This window comes from Orcinus orca, chromosome 7 (assembly GCF_937001465.1).
Source record: "Orcinus orca chromosome 7, mOrcOrc1.1, whole genome shotgun sequence".
Taxonomy (NCBI): Eukaryota; Metazoa; Chordata; class Mammalia; order Artiodactyla; family Delphinidae; genus Orcinus; species Orcinus orca.
In genome coordinates, this window is record NC_064565.1 from 58,136,540 (window position 1) to 58,149,896 (window position 13,357).

The following is a 13,357-nucleotide window of genomic DNA, read 5'->3' on the forward strand; positions in this document are numbered from 1 at the left end:
TCTGCAGCAAATGAAATGAAATATGCTATAAACTATTTAAAAATCTCTATTTTGAAAAATAAATTATTTAGAAAATAAACAATGACTTAAATGTTAATTCCGTAGTTCTTCAAAACCAAGATTACAGGAAAAAAAACTAAGTTTTTTTCTCAAAAAAAAAATAGTAACTTATGAATGTCAACTAAACTTAACACCATGAATTTCAGAAAAGATTACTTTTTAATCAGATGTGAATTTCTGCTTTCCATCTCTTCCATGGCTCCCATCACTGCCAGGGCTTGCTGGCTAGTCAACTCCTCTGACATCAATAATATGGTTGATTTAAGTCTAGAAGCAAAGAAAAATATTTTTATGTTGAAAAACTGATGATTAGCTTACAAATTTTTTTAAAAAATAAGTTCTTAGGTAAGAAATAGAAAATAATAGAAAGAAAAACTGAATTCAATATATAATTCTAATTTTCTCCCCACATAACTGGGGATAATACAAAATACTATTAAATAAAGAAAAATACATTGTTTTCTTCAAAGTAATTAAGGCCTCATTATAATCCTAAACTATCTCTTAAAAAATACAGATAAAATGTTTTTAAATTAATTGGTTAATTAATAATTCTAACATTGTAAACCTTAGCTAGAGAGCTAAGGAACTTTAGCTAGAGAGCTAAGGAACTAACAATTGATATTCCAACTCTACCCCAATTTTTTAAAACTGAATAAGATCTGACCACGAAGTCAATATACCTGCATATTAACAGAAATCTTATATACTAACTACTTACGATAACATTATAAACTGAAAATTTACAAAGATGGTCCATTTTGAAACCATCCAAAGTAATCCAGTAATAAAAGTATATAAGTGTGTCTTTTAGAATAATTTAGAAGGCAAGCCTAAAAATGAAGTCTAAAGAAAGATACATTTTCTATTCATCCTACATAGTTCCACACCATCCTTTTCACCAACCTTATCAAACATTTCAAACCCAGCTTCTCCCCATAGCTTTTCCCAACCATTTTAGTCCACGTTTTTCTCTCACTTTTCTGTCTGCCCACAGCAGTTACTATCTATATCACTAATTTTAGTAGTTACTCATAAACTATGTTGAAGTGTCATGCTATTTACATATTTCAATTACGTATTTCTGCACTCTCAAGTGGAATAAAAATTCCTTGAAGGCAGGGACTCAATTAAATTCAACTTTTGTACTGCCTTGGCATAAAAGATTTTAACAGTGCATGGTGACAAAAAAAGAGAAAGATTCCAATAAAAATTTTTTAATAATCATCTTGTTTCCATGTTGATAGTCTCTTAAAATGTACCCTTAAATTTCTTCATATAATTCAAAGGACTCTTAAAAATAAAACTCTCCATGAAGTCTTTGCTAACAGAAATGAGGCAGATACCTCTATTACGTAACTCCTGGAACCCCTGCTCAACTGAATCTATGAATCAAACTTATTTGTTTGCTCATATCTAGTAATCATGTATTAATTTAATATTTGCTCATCTTTATAGCCCAAATATTTCTATCTACATCAAATCTGGCAAAATAGACAGAGAGAATGGACTTGAGGACACAGGGAGAGGGAAGGGTAAGCTGGGACGAAGTGAGAGAGTGGCATGGACATGTATACACTTCCAAATGTAAAATAGATAGCTAGTGGGAAGCAGCTGCATAGCACAGGGAGATCAGCTCAGTGCTTTGTGTCCACCTAGAGGGGTGGGATAGGGAGGGGGGGAGAGAGACACAAGAGGAAGGAGATATGGGGATATATGTATATGCATAGTTGATTCACTTTGTTATACAGCAGAAACTAACACACCATTGTAAAGCAATTATACTCCAATAAAGATGTTAAAAAAAAAATCTGGCAAAACTGGAAATTCTTAAAAGATAGGAATCAGACCAAAATCACTCAAACCTGACAATGGGAACATATACCAATGTGCATAATAAATGCTTTTGATGGTGAATTTGAAGACACCAAAGCATAAAATGGTCCATCGTTAGGACTACTATAATTCTGAATATTCCACACTCTGTACTGGGGGTGGGGGAGTCTTATCTCTCTGTGTAAAGCCAGTCACCTGGCCTAAGAAGGGAGAATAGCACTTAAATGATGTTCTCCCACATCCACTGCTGTGTTGGGCACCAGGGGATTATTGGCCCCCATTCAAAGCAGTAGGAGACTAAGAGTTTGAGATGTAAATTAGAAAAATCAGAGAAAGAATCAAGGAGCAGAGCACAAGAGATAATTCTCCCTTCTACAGTTGAGTGGAGTGACTTTTCTGGCTTCCAGAACTGCAAGATCTAAGCTTGAAGGCTCTATATATTCTCAACAAGAAAAGTAAAGTATTTTTAGCTGAACTTACTGTTTCTCTTCTTCAGGTCCTGCCAAAGGTCCCAATGTTACAAACAATTTTACAAAGCTAGCTGGGTGGTCAAACAGAGGAATCAATTCTGTTAGCCTCTTCTTAGTCATTAAAAGAAATTCAAAACTATGAAACTGTAGAGAGTGGTATAGACTAAGTATTTTACTTATGGAGTCCAAATCAAGGTGGTTCACATTGCTCAAAAACACTTTATTGCACCTTTCCAATAGTGGGTAATAACTATATTTAATATTTCGAAGAAACTGTACTATTCTTCTTGCAATGTTGACCTGGGAAGAATCTATGGTGTCAAAAAGTTGCTCTGCTTTGTTCACTAGTTGCTCTTGAAAACGCTGTGATATTAAAGAAGATATGCTGACCATTAAAACAGACAAGCACCTGGAAAAGGAAGAAGATGCAAAGATTTTTACATTATCTAAGAAAAATGAGCAATTCTAAGACTAAATGCTTAGAAACGGAAAGGAACTGATAAAAATATTATAGGTTTTATACAACAAAATTTTTCTTTTAAATACTAATGGGACTTGAACTCTGATCTCCCACTAATCAAACCCCTTTAGGCAAAAAAGAATTGAAATAATTTTTTTTTAGTGTGTATAATATCTCGTTCTATAGATAAATGCTTTGAAGGAAAATATTTTAGTGAAATTTACTCAGAAATCACTGTGGGCCAACAGCCCATTGAATGCAACATGGAAAGTCTCATTCTATATTTTTGGAAGTAGACTTCGCTTTGTTCCTCTCTCTGTGTATCTGTAATTTACCAGTAAAAATCTTGGCAAAATATTTCTCACTAATGATTTCATATTTTTTAATGTTTCAGGCTACATTAATATTAATATATAACAGTAGGACAATATTGAATTTGAATATTTCTTCCCTCAATAAACACTCTTAAGAAACATAAATCAATCTTCTAAGCACTGTGGAAAACACCAAAATTACAAAGGTGAGGTCTCTGCTTTCAAAAGACAGTTCTTACATGATACAAAAATCAAGAAACTCTAAATATAAGAATATACCTAATAATGAATAAAGAATGCAAAATGTAAGATATATAACAAACATGTGGGGATAATAATTATAAAACAATCTACAAAAAAGACATGAATATCTCAACCATTAGGATAGGGGGCCTGTTTGCATTTTTTTGTTTCAAAATTTCTTCAATTCTTTCAATAAAACAAATTATTTTTTAAAAACCCAGTTATACAATACTTTGGCTTCTCTAATCAGAATGTTTAATGTTAGTACCAATTAACATTAATTAGTAAACTAGCATTGCTATTTAGTTTAATCATAAACCCTTTGAATACGATTTTTTTTAATTGTATATATATTTGTAATTGCAGTTTGGAGTGGGGAAATGTCCAAAGATTTCATTAGATTCTCAAATGGGTCTATAATAATTTTTTAAAGTTAAAAAAATTTACTTTACAGTGATTTTTATTGTCTCTGCTTTTATAAGCTACTTTCATGTATGTGTGAAAATATATATAAAATTTACCATTTTAAACATTTTTAAGTGTACAGTTCAGTTGTATTAAGTACATTCACACTGTTGTACAACCAACACCACCATCCGTCTGCAAGACTTTTTCATCTTCTCAAACTAAAACTACCGATTAAATAGTAATTCCCCATTCTCCCCTCCCCCAACCCCTGGCAACAACCATTCTACTTTGTTCCTATGAATCTGACTACTCTAGGTACCTCATATAAAGTGAAATCATACAATACTTGTACTTTTGTGTATAGCTTATTTCACTTAGCGTAATGTCTTCAGGGTTCATCCATGTTGTAACATATATCAGAATTTCCCGCCTTTTTAAGGCTGAATGATATTCCATTGTGGGTATATACCAAATGTTGATTGCCCAATCATTTGTTGATGGACATTAAGGTTGTTTCCACCCTTTGGCTATTATGACTAATGCTGCTTTGAACACTGGTGTATGCTATAGACTGAACTATGGTTCCCCCCCACTCCAAATCTATATGTTAAAGCCCTAGCTGGCAATATGACTATATTTAGAGGTAGGGCCTTCCAGGAGGTAATTAAGGTTAAATGAGGTTGTAAGGATGGTAGGCAAACATGTTAGCTTGCAAGTAAGGAAAAATCACAAATCTTGACAACATTGTGTTATACTTTACATATTTCATCTCTAATTCCCACAGCAACATTGCACAGTAGGTACTACTATACCTGTTGTATAGATGAGGACAGTGAACTTCCAAGAGATTATAAAGTCACATAGTTAGGAACTAGCAAGTCTAAGTGTGTGTGCATTCAAAGCCCAGAATCTTTCCACCATGACACAAAGCCCCTACATAGATTTACCTTAAGTCCTGTATCGTTTCCAAGTTCCTATTTACAATATCAGCTATTTTTCCCATTAATGGACTAAAACATAAATGTTGATCTGCCAGGCAAGAGGAAAATTTTGACAGCATGTTAATATCAAACCTATTAAAGTAAATATACAAAGGGGATCATTACCATTTATTTTCACTTAAAACATAATACACAGTTATAAAATAAAAAGCAATAAAAAATACTAATATATTACTACTATAAAATGAATTTTTCTAAAATGTTGATTATTTATTATTATAAAAGTAACCCAGGCTAAGAGTTAAAAAGCCAAATTCTACTTGAAGATTTTAAAAAGGGAAAAAAAACACTTGAAATTGTTTGAATCGTTTACATATTAATTTTTTGAGGACAGAACAATTTCAACTCAAGGTTGTATATTAACAAATAATACAACCTCTACTACAATCATGCTTGAAAAACTTCAGAATTTTCCTATAGGAAAAACGACTCGATTTCTTCAACAAGTAAATGGCAAGACAAATGAGCAGGAAGGAGAATTGTTACAGATTTTTAAAGACTTTGAATTCACTAAAAGACAAGCATAAGGAACTGCACAGCAGCATAATATGTAACAGCAAAAAACTAAATGCTAAATAGCAACAGTCTCAATGTCCATCAAGAGTACAGTGAATAAATTGCACATATTCCTAGAATACTATACAGCAATAAAAAATAACAAATAGTGCAATATCATGGAAGAATCTTTAAAATATATTGAGTGAAATACACTAGGTATAAGAGTTCTTACTATATGATTTCTCGCTCTTTTTTTTCTTTTTGTTTTTTGGCCATGCTGCACGGCTTGCAGGATCTTAGTTCCCCAACCAGGGATTGAACCCAGGCCACAACAGTTGAGAGTGCCGAGTCCTACCCACTGGACCACCAGGGAATTCCCAGGATTTCATTTTTATAAAAGCAAAACTAATTTATGGTAGTAGAAGCCAAGAGAGTGTCACTCTTAGGGCGGGAAGGTAGGGAGTGATTGGAAGAGAGCATGAAAGAAACTTCTGGGAAACTAGTGATATTCTTTGTCTTGATCTTGGTGCTATTACACAGAAGTATAAGTGTATTTTCAGTATGTGAAAATTCATCAAGATGCATACTTATGATTGGTGTAATTTTAAACGATATCCTTTAATAAAATGAGTACTTACAAAAAAAGGCAGAGGGCTTCCCTGGTGGCGCAGTGGTTGGGAGTCCACCTGCTGATGCAGGGGACGCAGGTTCATTGGAGGATCCCACATGCCGCGGAGCGGCTGGGCCCGTGAGCCATGGCCGCTGAGCCTGCGCGTCCGGAGCCTGTGCTCCGCAGCGGGAGGCCACGGCAGTGAGAGGCCCGCGTACCGCAAAAAAAAAAAAAAAAAAAAAAAGGGCAGAGAAAATCTTGACTAAATGTAATCAGTAAACCTTGTTTGGATACTTATTTAAACAAACTGCCTTACAAAAAGACCTTTTTTAGAGCAATCAAGGAAATATGAACTCAGTTATTAGGGAATTTAAGGAATAATTGTTCATTTTCGTAGGTATAAAAAATGGCATGGTGATTATATATATATTTTTAAAGAGTGTTTTTTGTCTATCAGAAATATATACTAAGGTATTTACTGATGAAATGATACCACAATTTAAACTATACTGAAGGGTAGGGAGGGAACTGGAGGTGATCTAGACAAAACAAGACTGCTATCTGTTGGTAATCGTTGACACTGGATGATGCATACAAAGGAGTTCATTATACTAATTTCTCTACTTTAGTAAATGTTTAAAATCTTCCATAATAAAGAGGGTTTTTAATTTGAATTTCAAATGCATGCTAATTATTCTTGCTATGATCCACCATATAGTGTTAATTCATAATAATCTATTCTATTTGAATCATTACAAATTATATTTATATAACAAATTCATAGATATTATAGCAAAATCATTTAATTAAGTTACCATAGTAACAAAAATTTAACATCATAGGCCACCATGACGATAAAAAAATCAGAAATTAACATTTATTCTATGATTCTATTAGAAACTCTACACATAGAATACAAATTAGGGTTTAAAAAATTTTATTACTTAGTATTATAAAAAAATAAAAGTATTGCTACAAATTAAAAAAACACCACATAGAACAAAGTCATTATCACCTGAGCTATTGTGAAATTAAGAAAAATTAAAAAGAAATGTCTGATTCACTGGGAAGTATAATTGCATATCTGTAATTTAATTGTTTAAGTAGTAGAGAGTAAAACCAAAATGAAAAAAGCACCTATTCTACAATTGATTTGTTCAAGATACGTAATACACATACCATTTAATGCTGCTTTGAAGAAAAAAGTTTTGAGCTATTATCAACAATGACCAAATTTAACCCCCAAAGACCCAGTAGAGTCGGCCCTCCGTATCCAAGGGTTCCAAATCCACGGATTCAAGCAACAGCAAATCGAAAATATTCAGTTAAAAAACAAATTTCAGAAAGCTCCAAAGAGCACAACTTGAATGTGCTGCATGCTGAGCAACTATTTACACAGCATTTCTATTGTACTAGGTATTATAATTAATCGAGATGATTTAAAGTAGATGGGAGGATGTCTGTAGGTTTTATGCCAATATTACATCATTTTATATAAGGGACTTGAGCATCCATGGATTTTGGTATCTGAGGGGATGCTAGAACCAATTGTCCTTGGATACTGCGGGAAGACTAGTTTGAATTGCTCATGAAAGCACTAAGATTATTCTCCTTACCCTCAACAAAAAGATAGTTACAGGTAGAGAGAATGCAAAAATGGAGAGAGAAAACAAACAGGTTTAGATAATAAGATTAACTAAAACCACCATTCAGTAAATGAATGTGGAATTTCTAAGCCCAGAGATCTGGTGGGTACCTTGTTTAATTTAATCCAGCTCACACAACAAAGGCCTACAGAGCTTTATAAGACTACAACTGTAAGAATTTACCATTGTTTATGCTTTAAACATATGCTGCTACAAAGGAGGAGCTGTAAAGTTTATGCTGCTCCTCTCATCTAAATACAAATAAACAGCTATAGTTTCTTATCTTAGTCAATCCTTTCTCTTCTGCCCTAGGTTACTATTTGGTTTAGAGGGAGCATTGTTCTGTGGTTTTCCTCCTGTCTCTTTCCCACCTTGATTTTCCCTTTCCTCACTAACATTTGCTTTATTCTACTAATGATGGACCTTGGCTATCCAGAACCCCTAGGTTTAAATATTCAAAGTTTTCATAAATAGCCAAAATGAGCTCTGCTACTATCTCAGCTGTTTTATAAACGGAGAGCTTCTCATATATTCTTATAAAACATAAATAATATAGTATAGGATACCATAGGCTTCTCTGTACTCATAATACTCTGAACAAATTTCACATTTTTCTAGATAATTATTTGTTTATTTCTTTTTTTGCTTTCTTTTTTTCTCTTTTTATTTTTTTACAAACCCTTGTGTTGAGGGCTGACTTTCAATAGATCACAGCAGGGAGCTGCTCTGCTACTATGAAACACCCCACCCAGAAGTAGGTCGTCTACCAATGGTTTAGCACCAGGTTCCCCATGAACGTGGGGTGTGGGACGGGGGAGGGGGCGGCTGTATTTCTGGTCATGCCCCGTTCTAGATGATTATTGATTATGGCAATATGCTAAAGATATAGCTGTGTATAGAGTGGAAAAGAGATCTGAATTGATACTATCCACAGTAGTGGACCTGAAAGCTTCTAAGACACTGTTAGCTTCTAAGACTCTGCTCACTGCCTCTTCATAAAGATGGAGTGATAGACAAGTACCTATAGATGCTGCTAAACAGTTATATAGCTTTCCTTTCTCCTGAACTGGTATCTTCTTTCTCCTTTTATGACTCCTGAACATCTAGGGTTTTTACTGACAGCCTATCACTCAGAATGTTTTTCTTTCTGAAGCAGAACTCTTTCAGAAAAGAAAATTCAGAAAGCCTAGTCCAAGAATAGCAGTGACTCTATTTATATTTTGATTAATTATATATGTTTAAAGCACACTACATTCCACACCCTTAAATAGGGAATATTTGAAATACTTTTCTTTCTCTCTTAAGGAAAAAAACACATTCCCCATTCTTTTCCTACAAGATTTCACCATGCTAAATAAACACACTTTACATGATCAAAAACCCCTCGAAGTAAACTGAATTTAAATACATTTTTTTAATGAAGCTTGATAGTTAGGCAGCAGCTCCTCATTCTTTCCCTATAAGATTTCACTGTGCTAACCCTGAAAAGGACAACCCTGATCTTAGTTGAAAAACCCGAAGTACTTGCCTTTCCAGTCTTCTCCATGCTTCTGTAACTAGTGCTTCAACTAGCGGGTCATGGGCCTCAAAACCAAACCTCAATAAAATCAAGAGAAAATAATTTTCTATACAGAAACATTTTAAAATTATTAAAAACATACATGCAGTAAGGATTATAATGCAAAAGTAAACCACAAGTTATTATATTCTTACACAATCAGTCCTTATTTCTGGTCTGGTCTCATTTCAGTATTCTGATTTCTTGGTACAATCTAATAAACCCCTATACTTTATCCCATGCCCTTCTCATCCTTTTATCTGTACATTTCAATGACCTCCACTGAACAATAAAAATGTTCAATGTTATATTTTATGTTAAAAGTACACCTAACACGTACTACTTTGCTCTGACCGCAAAAAATATTTCTATAGGAAAAAGTCTGTAAAATAAAGAAAAACTTTAAGTGGGTAATAAAAAATTATTTATAACTCTGCTACTCATAAATATCCACCATCATTAACTTGGAGCATTTCTTTCCAGTTATTTTTCTACATACTTAAAGACATATACATATTTCTTTTACATTTTTATATCCTGCCTTTTTCAGTAAGTTAACATTATATTGTGGACATTTTACCCATATCATTACATATTCTTCAAAACATAATTTTTGGTGGTTGTGTACTATTAATTATGTGAATAAATTATCATTTAAACATTCACCAACTTACTAGGATCTTAGTTTTTCAATATTATAAACAATGTTGGGATGAATAACCATGTACAAGAATCTTTTTTTTTTTAATTTATTTATGTATTTATCTATTTTTGGCTGCTTTGGGTCTTCATTGCTACACGCAGGCTTTCTCTAGTTGTGGAGAGTGGGGGCTACTTTTTGTTGCGGTGTGTGGGCTTCTCATTGCGGTGGCTTCTCTTGTTGCGAAGCACAGGCTCTAGGCACGTGGGCTAGAGCTGTTGTGGCTCACCAGCTCTAGAGCACAGGATCAGTAGTTGCGGCGCAAGGGCTTAGTTGCTCCGCTCTGCGGCATGTGGGATCTTCCCAGACCAGGGATGGAACCTGTGTTCCCTGCATTGGCAGGCAGATTTTTATCCACTGCGCCACCAGGGAAGCCCAAGAATCTTTACATGTATCTCAGATTACTTTCTTAGGATAAATCTTAGAAGCAAAATTACTGGGTCCGAGGACATTTTTATAGTTCTGGATACATATTATACCACCAGAAGCATATGGCAGTTCCTTCACTAACAATGCAAAGCATATACCTTCACTAACAATGGATATTTTCTATATATAATTAAGCAATATATATTATATGTTGTACATATAAAAATCTTTTTAACCGATTTCAACATCTTTATAATGTTAAGGCTAGGTTATTTTTTCTCCTAAAAGTCAAAGACTTTCAGGTTGAGTCATGAAACAAAATCAAACTACATGCTATTTTAAAAACTTGAAAACAAAATTATATTTTACTCTTAAAATCCTTTCCTCACTAAAATATGACTTAGGAGGGATACACAGAAATGCGGTTTGGGGGCAAATCACCATGAAGCAGCATTTCTCCATCTGTGCAGTGTTCTTGTGAGGTGTTCAACACAATGTTTTGTGGATAAGTAAGTTTGGAAAATATCCCCACTGAAAGGTTCACAATATACATTAGCATATGTATATTGAAGAGTCCTGCAGGCTCTGAATGCTCTGAAGTCCAATAAAGATCTGTTTAATTTCGTCTGATTCAGCATTTTCCAAACTAATATGACCACTGAGAAAACAAAACTGATTATCATACACATCCCACGATGTACCTCAGAGAAAAAACTTTGCAAATCTGAGAAAGATCACCAAAAAAGGGATGTCACTCTTTTTTAGTCTAACACCGCCCACCAGAATAAGTAAAGCCTTAAGCCCCTTTCTTGTATACGCTGACACCCTAATAAAAACAACTGTATCTCTGCTTTATACAGTGCTGACATCTATAGCTACTTAAATGGCCCTTGCACCCTGGATAATTTCACCAATGAGACTAACAAACAGATTAATTTTAACTTTTGTGTCCTTTTTCCCTTTATATAGCTGCTCAATTCTTCATTTAGGGCATCCAGCTCTTCTGAAGGCTGGATTCCCTTGAGAATGATGTAAAATTTCTTTTCTTTTTAAATTTTTTCCCAACCTTATTGATATATGATTAACAAAAATTGTATATATTTAGGTTGTACAGCATAATGTTTTGATATGTATATACACTGTGAAATGATTACCATAATCAAAGCATATCCTCTACATATCTTTAAAACATTAGATGATCAGGGCAATTCTCTGGTGGCTCAGTGGTTAAGAATCCACCTGCCAATGCAGGGGACACGGGTTCGATCCCTGGTCCGGGAAGATGCCGCAGAGCAACTAAACCCGTGTGCCATAACCACTGAGCCCGCCGTGCTGCAACTACTGAAGCCTGCTCACCTACAGCCTGTGCTCCGCAGCAAGAGAAGCCACTGCAATGAGAAGCCCGCGCACTGTAATGAAGAGTAGCCCCGCTTGCCACAACTAGAGAAAGCCCGCGCGCAGCAACGAAGACCTGATGCAGCCAAAAATAAATAAAATTAAAATTAAATTTAAAAAATTAGCTTATCAGGAAAAAGGGAAAAAAACATTTTTTTCCGTTTAGAGCTTTTTAGAAAATTAAATATAAAAATAAACTACAATCATTTCTATAAAATCTAAAAGTACATTACTTACTGTTGTATGATGTATAACACATTCACCAAGGTATTGTCATTCATGAATTCCATTTTAGTTGTAGCTAAATTATGAAGAGTAAGAAATTGGGGATGGTCTCTGATACATTCCACATTTTTTAACAAGCTGGTCTTCTGCTTTTGAAACTGCCAAAGCATACTGAGTGCACATGCCACTTGCTTTTCTGAAAGTATGGCTTTGTTTTTTTCAATAAGATCAAATATTTGCTCTTCATCTGTACACTTATTCATCCGACTAAGTAATGGTTCGAAACTAAAGGGTCGAAACTGAAACACTCTCCAGGAGAATGGACAAATAGCTCTTAGGCGAAGCATATTGTAAACAATCAGTCTAGGAAAAAAAACTATCTTTTCATTTATATCACAAATTTTCTTACGTAAAGAAAACCATTTGCAACTAGCAGTCAGGTGCAATATGCTGGTATAAAAATAACTGTTTTTCCTTCATGTAGCTTGCTTCCATTATGATGACTCCAAATCCCATTCCAATATGCAATTTCTGTAAAGAAATCAGTTTAACAGAGTTATAACTATCAAATTCCAAAATTCTAATTAAAATAACAAGCTTTTCCTCCATTAATTACACACTTTGTTCTTAGCCTGAACCTGAGAGCAGGATTTAATCCACAACTAAATATCCAGGAAAAGGGGTTTCCTTCCACACTCTATTTTATTTATTTATTTATTTTATTTTAGTATTTATTTTTGGCTGCATTGGGTCTTCGCTGCTATGTGCGGGCTTTCTCTGGTTGCGGTGAGCGGGGGTTATTCTTTGTTGCGGTGCACAGGCTTCTCATTGCAGTGGCTTCTCTTGTTGCAGAGCAAGGGCTCTAGACTCGTGGGCTTTAGTAGTTGTGGCACACGGGCTTCAGTAGTTGTGGCTCGCGGGCTCTAGAGCGCAGGCTCAGTAGTTGTGGCACATGGGCTTAGTTGCTCCGCGGCATGTGGGATCTTCCGGCACTAGGGCTCGAGGCCCACGACCCGCATTGGCAGGCGGATTCTTAACCACTGCGCCACCAGGGAAGCCCCCCACACTCCATTTTAAAAATGATAAATCTGACACTTAACATGAAGTTTTCAAATTTGACTATAAAAGCAGAAGGGAAAAAAAAAAATCCCAACCCAGAAAGAAGCATCTTTTTAAATAGAAGAATAAAACTGCAATAAATAAACATTTTGCCTTTATAGTTTCTACGAAGAGTAGCCATTAATTCAGAGCCATAATAAAAAATGTTTTTTTCAGAGGGATGATTTCTGGTATATTTGCTTTCAAGATAATTTCTCGCTCCTTTCTCCTTGTACACTAAAAGAACTCAAACAGTTTAATCACTATTGACCTTAAGTAGGTTTTAAGCAATAAATGAGATGATTAAAGCCCAATCAGGACATATGAAGAAATCAAGTAATGTAGTTGCGTAGTGATGCAACAGGAGAACCAAAAACAATAAAGAAAAAGAATAATTTGTTTTTAAAATATATTATAAATGTCTATATTTCTAGTTGAGAAACAATGGTTAGAAAAGCTGGGACTA

At 34.5% G+C, this 13,357-nt stretch overlaps 1 protein-coding gene across 5 annotated transcripts in view; it reads right to left on the reverse strand.

The window, feature by feature from the left end:
• FASTKD1 (FAST kinase domains 1) overlaps positions 1 to 13,357 on the reverse strand; it is a 33,796-nt gene that overhangs the window by 19,371 nt on the left and 1,068 nt on the right. Inside the window, exons 2-6 of one of the 5 annotated variants that reach the window (XM_033423516.2) lie at positions 11,806 to 12,324; positions 9,075 to 9,143; positions 4,739 to 4,864; positions 2,377 to 2,775; positions 217 to 327 (exon numbers count right to left, since the gene is read on the reverse strand). In XM_033423516.2, the coding sequence (XP_033279407.1) occupies positions 217 to 327; positions 2,377 to 2,775; positions 4,739 to 4,864; positions 9,075 to 9,143; positions 11,806 to 12,140 (1,040 nt within the window). In that variant the 5' untranslated portion in view covers positions 12,141 to 12,324. Of the gene's footprint in view, positions 1 to 216; positions 328 to 2,376; positions 2,776 to 4,738; positions 4,865 to 5,928; positions 6,094 to 9,074; positions 9,144 to 11,805; positions 12,325 to 13,357 lie in introns of those variants that run through there. The other 4 variants (XM_033423518.2, XM_033423520.2, XM_033423517.2 and 1 more) reach the window with 4 other exon arrangements.